General features: G+C 43.3%; 1 protein-coding gene across 15 annotated transcripts in view; it reads right to left on the reverse strand.

Moving 5' to 3' along the window:
- Positions 1-5,693: 5,693 nt before the first annotated feature.
- The window catches only part of GJA8 (gap junction protein alpha 8), a 60,576-nt gene continuing 47,898 nt past the window's right edge, over positions 5,694-18,371 (reverse strand). For all 15 annotated transcript variants that reach the window (XM_084520987.1, XM_084520988.1, XM_084520991.1 and 12 more), the window contains one exon: positions 5,694-7,201. In XM_084520987.1, coding sequence (XP_084377113.1) covers positions 5,989-7,191 — 1,203 coding nt within the window. In that variant the 5' untranslated portion in view covers positions 7,192-7,201 and the 3' untranslated portion in view covers positions 5,694-5,988. The remainder of the gene's footprint in view (positions 7,202-18,371) is intronic.

An 18,371-nucleotide genomic window follows, 5' to 3' on the forward strand; every position in this document is an offset into this window, starting at 1 on the left:
ATGCAGCGCCAATTTCAAAGTCAGACCAGTCAGGCTTCTTACTCTAAGGATGGAAAGCCCACCATGACTCTGGGCACCTGTTTCACTGCTGAACCCCTCTCCACCTGAACATTTTTTTTCTTGTCAGAATTTTTAGTCAAAATTTTCTTTGCTGTTACTTGTGATCATTGCCTCTGACCCTTTGCTGTGCACCTCTGTGGAAAGTCTGGCTCCATCTTCCCTGTAATTCCCCATCAGGTAGCTGAAGACAGCCATGAGGGCTCCCCATCCCGTTAGCCCTCTCCTCTCTAGGCTTCGAACTGTCTGTTAGGACAGCTGAAAGAACAAATTGCTGAGAGAAAAACTTGCATTGGTGATAGAGACACGAGTCTTGCCCATTCTACTGAAATAGGTTTATGCCAAGCTAGTTGCAAGGAAAGAACTGTGTGCCAGGCTATGTCTTGGCAAGTCAACACACATTTATTTGCCATGGTTGCTACCCAACTGTATAATCACATTTGGTGTTGGCAAAAAGCCTTTCCTGAGCCCTGTTAAAAGGTGTAGCACACACAGAACCTAAGAAATGGTGCTATCATTCTGTCTGGGGAAAAAATAAAAAAATTAAAAAAATAAAGCGTCCCATACTTAGACGACTCCCCTGATTTTGGTATGCTCATCCAGCCCTGGCCCTCAGGAAATCTGGCACCATATGCCATTTTATCACAGCAGCCTTAGGCTTATGGGAAGGCTTTAGTCTAGTTTTCATGGGTATTCCTGTCTTTATTAAACAAAACTGTGCTTAGGCTGGGATTATTCTCAGTTGTATGCCTGAAAAGCCATTTTCTATACAAACCAGCAATCTGCCACTTTTTTCAGCATTGTGTGACATGGCTGCTCTCTCAATGTAAAACTGCACAGTCAGTGAGTTACCGAGTGACTGGCAGGAGTGACTGGACTTTCCTCCCTCAGTAAGTAGATTTCAGACCCACACAGACATGAAGAGCAGAATTCCCCTCAAATCCCTCCCATCCTACAGAAGTAATCTGTACTTCATCATTCTTTTCAGTGCTAAGAGATTGTTGATATCTATCTCACTTATTGGAAATAATGAGTGTAATATGACAATTTTTGTGTTTTTACGTTCACGAAGGGTGTTTCTTCCTGCATGCCACGAGCAATTGTAAACTCTTCCATAGAGTTTCTTCCACAGAGATTCTGAAAAAATCACTTGAAATTTGCATCGAGTGGTTTTAAAGAGAAGCCCAGCAATATGATGCATTATACAACCCTCTCCCAGATGCCTTGTGAGGCCCTCAAAGTTGCCAAAGCTCCACCAACTTGCACCCCCCTCCAGAATCTGGCTTATTTAAGCATAGGTGTTGCCACAGAATGATGCTGGGATGGACAGGAGGGGTCCGTGGAACCTCACTGTCACTATGACTTCATACAGCCAAGCCAAGGCTAAGGTGGGAGAAATGGGTGGGGAATCAGCAGAGTCTTCTCCATTCATGGCAAGTCCACATCGGTGTTAATGTTGTCAGTGCAGTGCAGTGTTTGCATTTTCAAAGTACCACCTTTCTTAGTCAAGGAGTCATATTAACCAAGTGAGAAGTTCTGGCAGGAAATAACAAGGATACAATGAATTTCAGCAGTGCTTTTCATCAGATCATTCCTACTTACTTTACAAACAGAATTAAAGAAGCCTCACAACATCCCTGTGAGGTAGGTGGAAATTCTTACACCCATTTTACAGGTGGAAAAAACAGGCACCGAGAGGTAAAGTGATTATCACAGCAAGTCAGTAGCAGAGCTGGAAATAAATCTAAGATCATTATCCTAGGTCCACTGCTCTAGACACTAAGAACACCAACTCCCACATGCTATCGTAAGCTAACACTACCTTTCTCTTCTACTTTCACCTCCTTTGGTGAATTTGACACTTGCATCTTGTGCTCCTTCCAGAGAGCCACGTGATCAGTTAATGATTTATTTGCACAGGGAGTCAAGGGGGTAGTACATACCTTTAAATGATCCAGGCATGACTCGTTGTCCAGTGACTTTCCCCTTCCCAAGATAATTTTCCCTGTTCTCTCTCTATATATGTTTTGCTTAATTATTTTTGAATACACTGAATCCACAGCTCTGAGGCTGCTATGCAACTTCACTAGCAATTTCTTGAATAAATGATTAAATTTGTCTCACTGAGGGTGGAATAAAACACATTTATATGCTCTCACATTCAGAAATAATCCTTTGCTCATCTGTAGGGCTTTCCATCCAAGGACCTCCCATCCTATTACTAACACAATATATTGAGCCTCACATCATCTTCGTGAGGTAGAAAAATGATTCCCAATTGTACAAGAAGGAAGAATGACTTGCTGACAGTCCCACGGTGATTTCACTGCAGAGATGAGGCTGAACACCATAAAACCTGACTATTAGTTCCCTGCCCAGTTTGCTGAGAAGTGCTGCTTTGATGCCGTGGCTCATACTTGGCAGCTGCAGCTTCTTCAGCAGCCTGGCAGGGCACTCGAAAATTGGCTTGAAAGAAATCAACAAGCAGCTGACGGGATGCAGGAGGAAAACATTGGCTTAATTCATTGCACTGTCATGACCTGGAGGAAGAAATGAGCTTTCCTGTGGCAGCTGTGAAAGAACTACAGAGTGTCCATTCAGTATGTTGCATGTAGTGTATTCTACCGAGGCACTCCACTGAAAAAGAATGACATACTCAACATCTTATGATTAAAGACTGGATTGTCTGACAGCCATATTATGAACCATAAACCTCTGATGAATAAGCACTCATCTCTAAGTAGTCCAATGATCTAATGAAGGTAGGCATGTCAGAGGTCAGGAACAGGGATGGTTATTAAAATATTTTGCAAGTATAAGGACTTTTCATGTAATTAGAAGGAAATGGGGGTTGGGGAGATGTTCATCTACTCTGGTAAATTGGTATCTGGAAGGGTCAGATGTTCTGAAGAAAGTAGAAGATACCTCACACTGAATGGTTACAGGTTACTCTTTCCCTACAGGGAAATGTGTTTCCAACACCCTTCAATGAGTACGATCTTTTATGATCAGAACTATTACAACTCTCTTTTACCATCTCTGTGAAGAAAAAAATAAAATGTAGTGCATCCCATCTAGTACAAATGCGGTGGTTTTGCTGTTCATCTAAATCATTGCTCTTTCTGGGATTCTAGCAGAGTGTTGGACACAATGGAATCTTTTCATAGAATCACAGAATGGGTTGGGTTGGAAGGGACCTTAAAGCCCATTCAGTTCCGTGCCCCAACCATGGGCAGGGACACCTCCCACCAGCCCAGGTTGCCCAAAGCCCCATCCAGCCTGGCCTTGAGCACCTCCAGGGATGGGGCATCCACAGCTTCTCTGGGCAGCCTGGGACAGGGCCTCACCTCCATCACAGTAAAGAATTTCTTTCTAATACCTAATTTAAACCTACCCTCCTTTAGATTAAAGCTATTACCCCTTGTCCTGTCACTACACCTCCTGACAAGGAGTCCCTCCCCAGCTTTCCTGTAGGCCCCCTTTATGTACTGGAAGGCCACTATAAGGTCTCCCTAGAGCCTTCTCTTCTCCAGGCCGAACAGCCCAACTCTCTCAGCCTGTCTTCATAGGAGAGGTGCTCCAACCCTGTGATCACCTTCGCGGTCCTCCTCTGGCCTCACTCCAACAAGTCCGTGTCCTTCTTCTGTTGGAGGCCCCAGAGCTGAATGCACTTTTCCTTCTAAAAAACTTCTCTCACTTTAGTTTTGCCAGGTGTCTTTGTGTTTACTATTCTTGTTTCTGTAGTAAAAGAATGAGTAAATGGTAGCCTCCAAATTCTCCCCCTGCATGTTCCTTCACATATCTTGCTTTGCCATATCTTTTCCCAAAACTGAGGAGGTACCTTCCAGTCTTCTGTCACAAGGAAGTCTCTCTTAAAAACCTAGCAGCCTTTCTCAAAGGAGCAAAGATTATGACCACGGGCTGCAAACCTTGGGAAAATACACAGTCCCAAGGGGAGCAAAAGGATTAATAGTGTAAAAAATACATGGCACTGCTATGGTGCTGAAGAATCCCAATGCACCCTACAAACTTTCTACATATGTACAGCTTATTACTTCACACATCAGTGAAGTTCAGCCACCTTTGTGCTAGAACATGGCAGCTGCGAAACAAGGAGTGGGACCTCCACCGAGCAGGTTACATCAGTGACAGAGGTGATTGTACCAGGGGTCGCCTGGGCTGGGACGCAGTAGAGCAGGACAGCTTGTGTGAGTCCAAGCCCACCTGAGACCCATCTCAGACACTCGTTTGACTTCAGTGGGCTTTGAGTCAGCCCTGCTACAATGGGAGTCGGCAGGGGTCTTTTCTAGCTAATGGCAGGATGAGTTTTATGCATTGTGCCAAAGACTGTTTTTTTTCCTGACCTGGATTAGAGCCTGCCCTGGGAACAATGGAATGGGCTGCAGCCCAGCAGAAAGAATTCGCTGAGCTGGCAGGGTCTGAGGTTTGCAGAGCAGAGCAAATGAGAGTGCATACCTGCACTTTTCTGGCATGAGGCTCAGTTTTAGGAGGGACACAGCTGGTAACCTAAAGCTTTTAAATGTACTGCTACACTGTCCCAGCCCAAAGGTGCTGCTGTAGTCATAAAAATAAAAATCCACAGACATTTAAACATTTGCAAGCACATGCTTTTCTGCCTTTTGTAACCAAAAAGATTTACTGAGGCTCTGAGAGTTCTGCACAGACCTGTTGGCACAAGAGGTCTAAATGATCTTTTGAAAGGTCTTGCTTTATTCAAGACTTTGGCCTTTTATGTTGAAGTAGACCACTGGATGGCTCCGGTCTGTCAAATTAAAAACAAAGGATGTCAAAAGACTATTATCATATCAGACTTTTCAAACTCGAACAACCAGTTTTGTATTCAGAGGTTTAAATTGTCACATAGTCACCCAGACCTGTGGTTTAGGTTGACAGGTGCCTTCAGGACACCATACCTGAGATTTGCTGAGTGCCTGTAAGTCTGGGAGCTCCAGGAACTGAGCACATGTCAGGATCATGCCATGAAGGCTTGTATTTGGTTTCGTGCTCTGGGGACTGTAGCTGTCCCTCCTTTCACAGAAAACTTCCCACGCTTGCTTTGCTAAATCAAGTTTCAGATCTTTAAGTCACAGGACTACAAGTAAAAAATATATCACTTGAATTTATTCTTCCCAGTACTCTGAAGTAGGCTTGGGCTGGATGACCCTCTTAGGAACAAATAATCCATCTGTGGGCATCTGCTAAATCCTAGAAGAGAGCTAGTGTTAACCTTGCCCACTGTCACTATCACTTGAAGAGTAAAAATATTTTTGAAAAAAGGAAAAATATTTTTACCTAACTCAAATTTGCATGTATAAACAAGTTGTGGACATTTTTGGCATTTTCTTTCTGAATAGAGAGGGGAAATAGTGCTTACTGTTATAGTGTGGTGATGCTAAACACAGAATTCACTTTGTTAATTAAATAAATGCAATTCCATGCCAACGGTGAAGGGGAGATCTGCTCAGTATGCAATAGGTGAAAACAAAAAGAGAATTACTAGATATGGTCGTGTATCAGCTGTCCCCCTACCTGGCTGGCTCATGAGACAGATCCTCCCCATGTTCCTAGAAAAATTTGGAACACAAAGCTTCCAGTAAGTACATTCACAGTGGTGGCATTTGGGTTTCACTGCTACATTTGGTCTTAAAAGATATCAGTTATGTTTACAGCATCAATATTACTGTAAGGAATGAGCTGGCATGTGGAAACAGGGAAAATGTTTTTTTTCAAATGGACATATAGGGCAAATAAGGCACAGTTACCATGATAGTACCTTTCCAGTTGAGAATCTCAAGCAGAAATAATATTCAAATGACCATTTAGCACTTTGCTTAAAATATCTTTTGATTCTTTCTCTCTTCTTTTCTTTTACTCCTTTTCCTTTTCATGTGCTCCCCGTATCCTGCACCCTCATACAGTCAAATCATCTGACCTGGCCCGGCTGCTGGCTTTACTTAGCCTGCTGAGAGGTCTCATATCAGTGGCGAGTTCAGCAGGTGCTGAAGGCCCTTCCACTTCATCACTCGCCACCTCCTCCTCTGCTTTCTTCACCCCTGGCTCTTCCTGAGGTCCTGGCTGTTCCTCTTCTTGTTCTTCTTCCTCCTCTGCTCTTACCTTCTCCTGTTCCGGTTCCTTTGCTTGTGCATATGATGGTAACCTCTCATCAAATGCCCTGGAGAGATCTTCCAGTGGCCCCATCCCAATCTTCTCCTCGAACTCATTGAAGGCAGACGGAAGGGGACTGGGCTCAACTCCTACTTCTGTGAGAGGGAAATAGTGGGACACTGGCTTCTCTTCTTCTAGCAGCTTGTAGCCTTTGGCCTTGGGGATGGAGGAGACTGTGATGGCATGGAGGGGCTTCTCTGGCACCTCCCCCACTTGCTCCTCTGCTGGTCTTCTCAGAGCCTTCCGGATCCTTTTCAGGATCAGGTGACTGATCTCCACCAGGTTGAGGAAAAGGGACACAGAAGCCACCACCAGCATGAACATAATAAAGATGGTCTTCTCTGTGGGCCTGGAGACAAAACAGTCCACAAGATTAGGACAGGGCCACCGCCCACAGCGGTAAAGGGGGAGAATTCGGAAGCCGTAGAGGAAATATTGGCCAACTATGAAACCCACTTCAAAAAGCATTTTGAAAATGATGTGGGAGATGTAGGTTCTTAGGAGGGTCCCCTCCAGGCGAAACTTCTTCGTCCCATCAGGGTTGTTGCCTTTGTTTTGATTTGGAGCCAGGGGCAGCTTCTCTTCATCCACCTCAGCTTGCTGCCGCCTCTCAGCTTCCTCCCTCTCTTTCCTCTTCTCCTCCATGCGGACATGGTGCACCGCATGCCCAAAGTACACTAGCGAAGGTGTGGATACAAAAATGATCTGTAGGACCCAGAGCCGGATGTGGGAGATGGGGAAGGCCTCATCATAACAGACGTTCTCACAACCAGGTTGCTGGGTGTTGCACACGAAGTCTGACTGCTCGTCTCCCCATACGAGTTCGGCAGCTGTCCCCAGGATCAGGATGCGGAAAATGAAGAGCACTGTGAGCCAAACTCTCCCGATGACAGTGGACTGCTCGTTCACCTGCTCTAAAATGTTCCCCAAGAAACTCCAGTCACCCATTTCTTACTGTCTAAGGAAAGAAAAAAGAAAGAGAATGACCACAAGTTATGCTAATGTTTTCCCACTGATGCCTGTTGTTGCTTTCAACTAGTATTTCCCTAACATGCTTTGGAAACAGAAAGAAGGATTCTTGCTTGCCCTGATCACAACGATTTATTAGCAGGAGAAGTTCTGAGAAGCCAGAGCAAACTGCTTACCAAATTCTTTCTTCCTTGGCTCTAAGCAGTCACTTACTTTTGAGCCAAGGAGTATATTTAACTCCTTTTCCAGATAGGAGTCTTCTGTGGTCTCTCGTAAGCTCAGTTGTGTGTGCCTGCTTAGAGTTTATACACGTACAGACACTTGCCAGCAGTACAGAAGAACACATTTATCAGCATGCAGCTGCAGCAGTTAGAAGGAGTGAAGCTTTCAAGCACCCAGGCTCTTCTTCAGCAGAGCCACACATGGGTCAAACAGATCTCAAATTGGTGCCCGTCTTGTATATATACAAACCTGGACTCTCTATAGGTTGCATATATTAAACGCATATTAGAAATCACTCTGTTAGGTAACAATAGCAATAGCAACAGCATTACTATGTAAGTAATATTTTATAAGATTAATAACTACCTTATTTACTATTTCTGCTATACAATAAACATTATATATGATATAATTATTTAGCATTATTGGAGTTACTGAATCTGCCTTTCAAGTCAGTTGCGTCACTGACATTGGAACCAACCTGGAGAGAAACACAAAGATCTGTCACTGGAACCTAAAATACTAGTTTCTCTGTAAAATGTGTGTTGCTATCCCAGGCTAACACAGAGACAGAAGCCAGCTACAGATATCCTATTGGAAAGCTAAGAAAGTAGTCAGTTTTCAAGAAACACAGATCAAACATTACATCCCTCAATATTTTTACATAATAAGGGGTTATTCCTGGCCAGGGCTTCATCCTGTGTATCCAAAACTACCTACTGTTTAATTTTAGGTAAGGGAAAAATCTATGAATGCAGGAATAAAGAGGAAACTTTTTAGGGGTTGTCTGATTTAATATATCGCAGTAGTCTGAAGTCTCTGAGGAGTGCAGAATATTACAGTGACCCAGAAAGAGCGACTCGTGGACAGCACCAATAGAAACAGCTAACATTATTCATAAAATAGCTGTTCACAGGGACCTAGAAGTCCATCTTTCAGATGCTACCTCCATCTATAGTTTTCCAGATGCAGACACACATATACACGTGCTAGGAAAAAAGAATGTACAGTCAACAGTATGGAAATCTGAGTATTTCAACTTCCCTCCTCCTTCAGATAGCACTGGGATATATTTGTGATGCCATATGTTATGACACACCAACGCATACCAGTCTGTTTCAGCTACTCTGTGTACATATTCACACATAGACAAACACACAAAATATTGAGAGTTCTGTGACTCTGGGGAATTTCACAAATTTTCAACGAAAAAAATCCTTGTGATGTCATTTTTCTAAAACAAGATGGACTGATTATTCTCATCTTCAAACACCGTAAAATTTTAACCCCAGACATTCACGTTAGAAAATGAAGACAAAACACAGTCCTTCAGCGTGCATAAACACCTTGCAAGCACAAGCAGCAAACATATAATTTAATCACTGAAGAAAATTGCTACTTTCTCAGTCATTAAAGTTGTGTAAAGGAGTGTGTTAATGTCAGCACTTACATTAACAAGTCTAGCAGAAGATTATGCTGTTTACATACATTATCTAAACTGATTTAAACATTCTCTTTCTGCAAATTCACAGAGCAAAGTACACCAAACAGTTACCAATCATGTGCAACTCTGTAAAAAACATGACTGCACGATATAAACTCCATTGTTCCCAGGCACTGCAGTGAACTACATCCCTTTCTTTCCTTGTGAGTCACACTGCTATCCACAGCTACCAGTTGAACATTTCCATTACAGCATGGAAGAGCATTCTAGACATGATAAACCTTATCACACAGAAAACTCACTGTAGAAGAGATGGAAAAATGTTTCCTGACTCTATCAGATGCAGCTTGCTACACTTGGCTAAACTCCTGCGATCACTTGCCACATTTTTCAACGCTCTGTCATGGCCACCCTATTTCCTGCAAGTGAAGTTACTCAAGGTTTCTCAGTTGGCTTAACTTTAAGGAACAATTTTGGGTGGATTGGAGATGAGTAGTACAACCAATTCAGATGCCTAGGACTCCACCTGCAGTCAGCCAGCTCCTCAAATCTCAGAAAAAAAAATAAAGAAAAAAAGAAAAAAAGAAAGAAAAAAAAAAAAGATTAAAGAGATGAATTTACGCAGTCCCCTTTTCCCTTAAATTGCCTGTCATGAGGAAAAGAGCAGGAGTCCACCTAAGCCCACTCAGAGTTGACAGACTCATATTCTAACTCACATGGGCTTTCTGCAAACCCCCTCCCTGCTATTCCAGATGCTGCTATCTGAGCATGCTACCAGCAAGAAAGATCGCATAGATTAAGGATGTTGAGCAAGCAACTTGCCACTGGGAAAGGTTCCACCGAAGAATTGTGTCCCCCTCCTCTCTTGGCACTCTGCAGTGAAGAGTGAACTTTTGTCTCTCTTCTTCCCTACCCTAAAAGTCCCAATCTTGTCGCACGACTGACCAGATATGACTGAATTGGCTCTGATGGCAGGTTTTAGTTGCCCTGCAATATTTAAGCTCTGAGCCAGACGGCTTTATGAAGTGAGTGGCAGTTGGTGATGTGGGGAACAATAGAGAGAGAAAAAAAAAAAAAAAAGAGAGAAAGAGAGGCAGAGACACAGAGAGGAGAATCCACTGAACATGAAAAAGTGGAAGGGGGAGAGGAGAAGGCAATGGGCAGTAAAAACCTAATTCATGCATAAAGGGGAGTTTGCACAGTTGAGCAGGGACTGAAGCATCTCTGCAGATCTGCTGTGGTTCAGCACAGCTGTGTGTGTCCCCACTCACTAGTCTTTGGGTGTCATCATGAGACAGGTGAAGACGGAGCACCCACATCTCTGGTGGTGGCAGAACTAATTGAATTAATTTATTACCCTAGTCTCAGCTCTGACAACCAAGGCATACGGCTGATTTCCAGCACAGGTGGTCACTAAGGCAATGCATCTGAGTTTGGCATTCTTGGATACTTTGGTCTGCTCTTTAACATCTTTTACTAGGAAAAAAGAACCATCAGTCAATCTTATCCAAAGCTGAGAAATACTAGTTTTACTGCCTAGCCTTTCAGCATCTTTGTTCTGCTTAGTTTTTCTTCCAAATGCATTTTGCACATGCATCAAAAATGTCTAAAACAAACTGTTTTGTTAAGGAGTGTAGCCGAATTCCATCAGCCCAGCAAACAGGAATGTTACCTCAGGCATACTTGCCTACCCTCAGCCATCTGCAGAAATGCTGGAGACCCTGCAGAAGAGAAATATCTCACGTTCAGTAATGCATCCACAAGGACAACTGCGCTATGAGTTTTGATTATGAGGCAAAAGATATGACTTTATGCTGAGGTGGTATTTTTGTAGGTTTTTCTGTATGAATTGTTCAGAACATGCTCTCATTGCCCAGCTCCTAAGAAAAAGAAGATTATGGATGCAAGATCTGCTAGGCAATGATACAGGTACCAAGCTTATAAAGTGACAAGTCAGCAAGTTGCTCTGCTCCCTCTTTACACAAAATCACCACGGAATTTAATTTCCCAGAATAGCTCTGGGAGATGCTGTTTCTAGAAAAGCTGTCATTTGAAAGAGATATTATAACATGAGGGCTACAAAATTATTATATCTTCAAACCAATCGTTTGAGGCCTCTTTTAAGCATTTCTGGGCATTTGTGCCCAAGTAGGTTCAGAGCTTCAATTCAACAGCTGTCTTCCCAAGCAGTTTTTAAGCTGAGTTGCATAGTCCCAGTATCTAAGGCACAACTGGAAGCAGAGAGGATGGTTTTCAGGCTGGATTTCAAAAGAGCTAGAGATGGAAGAGAATCAAATTTTGCAAGAGGGACCAGTTTAGAGACAAAGAAAAATCAATCTCTATGCATGAAGTTGGAATAAAGGTCATATTCTGAACACCTTAATAAATCACTCTCTTAATAGAGAAGCAGTAGAGGTCTGGTACACAACATTTTTCAGCTCAAGCTATATAAAGCATTGGAAGAGACTTCCTGGCGAGAGGACACACAGAGGAGAAGATACAGAGCCCAAGAATATGCACTGATTAAGAACAGGCACAGTTTGTTCAACGAGAGGAATAAGGATGGTAAAGAAGAGCAAGGAATTATTTTGTTGTTTTGTTTTGCTAGTCGCTGCTGAGATAAACTAGGATGAGTACATGAGTCATGTACTAATGGTTGTCACTGCCACCCTCATCCCCACTTTGGGAAACAGTAAAAGACAGAGGACTGACTGATACAACCAGGAGCTAATGTCTTTAAATAATGCCTGCAAGCTGCTGTATCACAGAGGCCAAATGGTTCAGACATTAAACTGCCCGTCCCTTTTCAGACTGAAACTATTCTTTTGAAAAACAGCGCTGGCTGAACATGCATATCCCTTTTCTGGGCCCTATCTCTCTAATTAAATAAGCCAAAACTGAGATCTGGTATGTAACTACATGGCTACAGTCCATCTCTTAATTACATCCAGCTACTGTCAGAGACATTTCCCATTAACTTCTTATCTGCCATTTGCAAATACTCTCCAAATATCAAACACTTTCTGGCAAGATGCAAAACTGCTTGCAAGATGTAGCTGATGCAGAAATTGTATTCAAGTTACTCATCTTTGGATATATGTAACCTTCACTTGAACGATCAGTGTGAGTTTTTTGCTATCACTGGGATGCACAGCCTTTAATATGGGAACAGTGAGCTTGCTGGACATTTCTGGTTTGGGGAAAACCACATGGTGCCTTTAACTGGATTCCTGAAAAAAAAACAAACAAACAAAAAAAAACAAGGCAACAAGGCTCTGGGACAGATTTTCCAGCTCACTAGGGCCTCCTCCTCCTGCACAAGTACAGAACATAGCCTAAATAAAGATGGCCAATGAGGAATTCCTCTTGTATTGGGACTACACAGGGAAGTGATTGAGATGGGGATGGAGAAGAGAGGGCAGAGCAGTAAAAGAACAATTGGACTTGACTCTCTCAGCCATCGGGGAAGTGCTGGGAGTCAAGGCTACCTTTGTAATATGAAGGTGGTGGCTGTGAAAGAAAGGAGGAGAGACAATAAAACCAAAGGTCTAGAAGACTGGACCTAACAGAGCATGGGACATCTGTGTGAGTCTGCACAAGAACTGCAACACTGACAGTGCCAAATCAACTCTGATCAACACTTCCAACCTGTGTACCTGGCCTAATTTTTATGCTTTCATTAAGTAATGTGTAGAAGTGCTGAGTACATCCATCACCAAATACCAGTACAAGAAATACTTGTGGCTGATGTGAGTAACATTGTTACTAGGACTTCTTGCCTTCAGAAAAACCATGGATGTCTCTAGCACTTTTAAGACATTATTTTCTTTGGAAATAAGTTTGCTTCATTGAGGAGAACTTGTAGCAAGCTCACTACCCAGTACTTCATGAGAGCAGACTTTGTCCTCTTCAGGGATCTGCTTGATAGAGTACCTTGGGATAAAGCCCTGGGGGAAGAGGAGTCCAAGAAAGCTAATATTCAAGAATCGCCTCCTCCAAGCTCAAGAGTGATGCATCCCAGCAAAGAAGAAGTCAGGCAAAAATGACAGAAGGCCTTCACAGATGAACAAGAAGCTCCAGGACAAACTCAAAAACAAAAAGGAAGCCTACAGAGAGTGGAAGCAAGGACAGGTCGCCTGGAAGGAACACAGGGAAATTGTCTGAGCAGCCAGGGAATAGGTTAGGAAAGCTAAAGCCCTGATAGAATTAAATCTGGCCAGGAATGTCAACGTCAATGAGAAAGGCTTCTTTAGTATCTCAGTGATAAAAGACTAAGAAAAATGTGGGTCCTCTCCAGAAAGAAGCAGAAGACCTGATTACCTAGGATCTGGAGAATGCTGAAGTATTCAACAGCATCTTTGCTTCAGTCTTCACCAGCAAGAGCTCTAGCCACACAGCACAAGTCCCAGAAGGCAAAGGCAAAGACTGCGAGAATGAAGAACCACCCACTGTAGGAGAAGATCAGGTTCAAGACCAGCTAAGGAATCTGAAGGTGCACAAGTCTATGGGACCTGATATGATGCACCCAAGGGTCCTGAGGGAACTAACAGATGAAGCTGCTAAGCCACTATCCATCATATTTAAGAAGTGGCAACCTGGTGAAGTCTTCACCAACTGGAAAAGGGGAAATATAACCTCCACTTTTAAAAAAGAAAAAAGGAAGACCATTCAGATGAGAGCCACAAGGATGATCAGAGGGCTGGAGCACCTCTCCTAGGAAGACAGGCTAAGAGAGTTGGAGTTGTCCAACACAGAGAAGAGAAGGCTCTGGGGAGATGTTAGAGCAGCCTTTCAGTACCTAAAGGGGACATACAAGAAAGCTGGAGAAGGACTCTTTATAAAGGAGGGTAGTGATAAGATAAGGAGTAATAGTTCTGTACTAAAACAGGGTAGGTTTAGATTAGATATGAGGATGAAATTCTTTACTCAGAAGGAGGTGAGGCCCTGGCATAGGTTGCCCAGAGAAGCTGTGGATGCCCCATCCCTGGGGGTGTTTCAAGGCCAGGCTGGATGGGGCTTTGGGCAGCCTGGTCTGGTGGGAGGTGTCCCTGCCCATGGCACGGGGTTGGAACTGGGTGGGCTTTAAGGTCACTTCCAAGACAAATTGTTCTGTGATTCTATGACTTCTCATTCTTGAGCTGCTTTGAAGTTGGTCACTGAGCTCCCATCTCCTGGCACCACTGAGACAGTAAAATCTCCACTATAATTCAGTCTTTTGCTCACAAACTACGAGGTCACTTGGGGAATGTGAGATTTTTCATTCCAGATGGATTTTCAACACAGACATGATGTCAGGACAAGGCAGGGCCATGCTATTGAACAGCTCTGTTCATGCATGATAGCAGATTGTGCAATTATATAGCGCATAACCCTGGATAATGATACCTCTCCGTCAAACAAAGTTATCTTCTCCTGATCTGCTTAGCTAGAAAGTGGCACATGCTTCCTGTTCTTCTGCTGAACACACAAACCTTTCACTCATGGCTGAAGCTGAATATCAGATATATTCAGCCTCCCTGCAAGAACCTGGGAGCTTTACCCAATGCTCTTCTCTGCTAGATGACCACCCAACTTAGTGGATGTTTGCTTTCTAGTAACATGCTTCTTTGTCCATCCTTGAGCCAAAACTGTCTACCAGTCTGATCATTAGAGATGAGAATCACCCCAGACTTCCTCTTCTCTCTACCACCTACTGGCGTCAGAAATCATTTAAACGTAGCTAGTGCTGGACAAATCTTTGGACAGAACTTGCCATGTCCCTGCAAAACTGGCAAATGTCAGTGTCCCCATTTTAAGGGCAGAGCTCTAAGATTTTTTCAGGATTTGCCCAAAGTTGAGCATCTTTTCAGAGCCCTCAGGGAACTGGAGAATATATTTCGCTAGAAAACTTCAAACAAAATGGAAAGAAAAGAGAGGGGGAAAAATATAAAGCATCAAGAAGGAGGGAAACTGGGGAAGTATGCAAGTAACAGAAAAGGTGAAGTCAGGGTTGGATTAATCTGGGGCTCAAGTGGAAGATAAATACTTATGGGAAATATGTTTTTAATTTAAGGGATGGAACAAAACTAGACAACGAATAAAGATAAGCAGAGCAAAAGTGGAATGCCTTTCAATATCTCTTTAACTTAAATGCAGTTCTGCTCTGAAAATTACTGTTATAAGAGGACCTGGGGAATTACAGGCCAGTCAGCCTGTGATACCTAGAAAGATACTGGAGCCAATTATGAAACAATCAATTTATAAGTATTTAAAGGACAATAAGGTGATAAGAAACAACCAGCAGGGAATTCTGAAGAACAAACCTTGTCAAACCAGGCTAATGTTCTTCTTTGACTAATAGGTCTGGTAGATGAGAAGGAAATGGTAGATATCAACTATGTTGACTTTAGTGAGCATTTCAGAAATATCTAGATCACAGACTCCCCCAGAGCAGCAAGCAGACCACTGTGCAGCATCTACACATGTTGAAGTACCATAATAAAGGGTAATTATCAGGGCTTCGCTTTGCCAGCTGGGAGGATCACCTCCCTGAAGTTCTGGCCCCAGGGCTGGTCTGCGTTTCCTTGAGTGATTCAGACAACAAAACGGAGGACAAAAGGGAAAGGATGTCAGCTGGGTTGGGGTCTGCCATCCCTTCTGAAGACAGAGGGATGGGAGAGATCAGAAGTTGAAATGAACAGGAGACACTGGAGAGCTGGCCTGCAGAGGTGATTGCATCAAGGTATAATTCAGAAATGATGAGGGCATAGACACCAAACACACTGGTCCAAAGTAGATCATGACCATTTTGACAGCAGTGCAGCACAGAAAGGGCTGGGGTGGGACCGAATACAAGTCTGTTAAGTGAGATTCCCACAGAAAAAGACAAATCTCATTCTGAAGTGCTTTAAGGGGAGTTTTGTGTATAAGACAAAGGAAGCAATTATTCTGTGCATTTACTGGGTAGTGCTGAGCTCTCAGCAGGAACAGTATGTCCAGTTCCAGGCACTACATTTTACAGAAGATGTTGACGAATTGGAGAAAGTCCAAAAGAAAAAAGATAAGAGATGAAAAAAAAAAAAAAAAAAAGAAAAAAAAAGGAAAAAAAAAAAAAAAAAAAAACATGACTTATAAGGAATGGATAAAAGAACTGGGTTTGTTTTCTCTAGGAAAAGAACAACAGGAGGGGAAGCATGGTAACAGTCTTCCAGCACATAAACATTTGTTATAATGGGTAGAAAGACTAAGCAGTTGTCCTCCACATTCACCAGAAGTAGAAGAAGAAATAATCAGCTTAATTTGCAATAAAGATGATATAGCTAAACATTAGAAAAACACTTTGCAGCGGTAAGAACAGCAAAGCACTGCAGCACACTGCTTGGGGAGGCTGTAGAATCACAGGAGGTTTTTATGAAGAGGTAAACAAACATCTGTTAAGAATGATCTTATCTCATAAAAAGGAAAACAATTGGAAGGGAAGGGGGAGGCTTTCTGAGGTCTTCGGCCCTACAGTTTTATGATTTCTTGGCACTTGTCTCCAAGAAATATCTTCAGTAAATAAAAAGTATCTTGCCACCCACCCTGAAAACTCAGCCTGGACATCCTGAGTTGCCTACACCACACAGCGCAATGCTGAGCTGGGCAGATATCAGCTCAGATCTGAAAGCAGGTCTGCTGTGTCAGCAACGTGTTCCACTTGAGCTAATTATCTCCTCTCCAGAGTGGGGCTAATGAGCTGGGGCAGTGTGAAGCACACTGGTGCTATGCTGCTTCCCATGCTGGGGCTAGCTCGTGCCAGGCTAGCAGAGGTGTCTCCACACCCTCTGCCTGCCCTGCAAGGAGGGCTGTCCTCGAGGAAGCTTTGGGATGGTCACTGCTTTATACTTCACTTCAGTAAGCAGTGATTGCTCTGAATGTGCTGTGGATTTAGAGCTTCATGCTTAACGTAACCACATTTCGTAACCACAATTCGTTCTCCTACTATCGCAAATGTGAGATTAAATGCCGTGCCTTATTTAGAGCATTTCATCTGGACATTAAAGCTAACCATGAAAAACAGCATGCGAGTGACCCACGGCACTGCCAGTAAGAACCTCTTCTTCTCGCACAGTTTAGCGCTGACCTTTTCCAGAGATGCTGATTTTATCTTTGGAGCAATAATAGCCACCCACCTCATCTCGGCAGAACCGCTGGAGCGGCATCAGCAAAGCAAAAATAGGAAAACAGCCTCTGCCAAGCGGTCTCTCGGGCTCCCACAGCCTAAACCACTAGCGGGCGGTGTTTTCTCACTCATGCACTGCACAGCACCAGGGGAAACCGAGGGATGCAATGGCTGAGAAAGGCGGCACAAGGTGTCTGTTATGCTATGTCTGCACCCTACCTTTCTCTTCCCTCATGTCTTAAACCTTTTCTGCAGATACAAAACTAAGGCGAGCACAGGAAAGTTAAGATGATGCAGTTGATCTTAAGATGATATGCTTGGAATACAATTTTTATAGTACCTTTTTAATGGTTAAATAGATGTAGATAAGCTGATGTGAAGATCACTTTTTTATGGCATTGATTTTGCCTATGTAAACAGTGTCGACTTTGTTGACAAAGCATTCCTTTTGATAGTATAGTCTGTGTTTTCTCTTGAATCTGTATCCCTTACCCAACAAACATTTGTGATGTATAACTGACCTGCACGATTTCCCCTTTAATAACAGCACAGTTAATAATAAAATCTGAACTAAGCTCACAAAGTAACTGTAAGGCAAAGGAGATACGCTGTCAATGGTCAAAGGTAGGTGTACTGCAGCAGAAGCACAAACAGCACTAGGAAGAGAAGAATAATCTTAGACACGTGATTTCACTGCTCAGCATGACTTCACTTAGAACTTGACTGAGCTTCACAGACTTTACAACAGCGCCCAGGTTAGAAATTCCATGTTCTCACCCTAAAGCAGATGTTATTTCTGAACAGGTGCGCTGGGACAGGGCACAGAGCTTGTAGACAAGGTGTAGCATGTGCATTACAGAGCCATCATAGAGAAAATACTTTTCCTGGGTCCCCATGTGTCCTCTTACCTAGCCCCTTCTCTTGCCCTGAACCTGCCCTGGTCAGACATGGAGATGCAGCACATGAGCTGGAGGGCATCACTGAGAAGACTGGCAGCTGCATACTTAGGTGGCCCCTGGACTCAAATTTCTCTCTACATATTTTCTACATTATGTCCTTTCCACTGCTGTTGAGATCCTCCTCAGAGAGACGGATTAACTGTTGTGAGGTATCAGAGCACTCAGGGAACACATTGCTTACCGCCAATCTGTACTACATAAAGCGGATCCAGGGACGGGAGGAACATGTACCTGATAACACTTCTGGTAATAATTGCTCCAGGCCTGCCAGTAAAATAGGGGCTCATATTTCCCCAACCCTTGCAGAGATCCGTGTGTTTGTTTTATCAAGGCTTTTTGTACAATCCCTTAACATTCTCAGGCACAAGATGCTGGAAGGGACCAAGCTTCTGAA

Source organism: Aythya ferina, assembly GCF_964211825.1.
Source record: "Aythya ferina genome assembly, chromosome: 1".
NCBI lineage: Eukaryota > Metazoa > Chordata > Aves > Anseriformes > Anatidae > Aythya > Aythya ferina.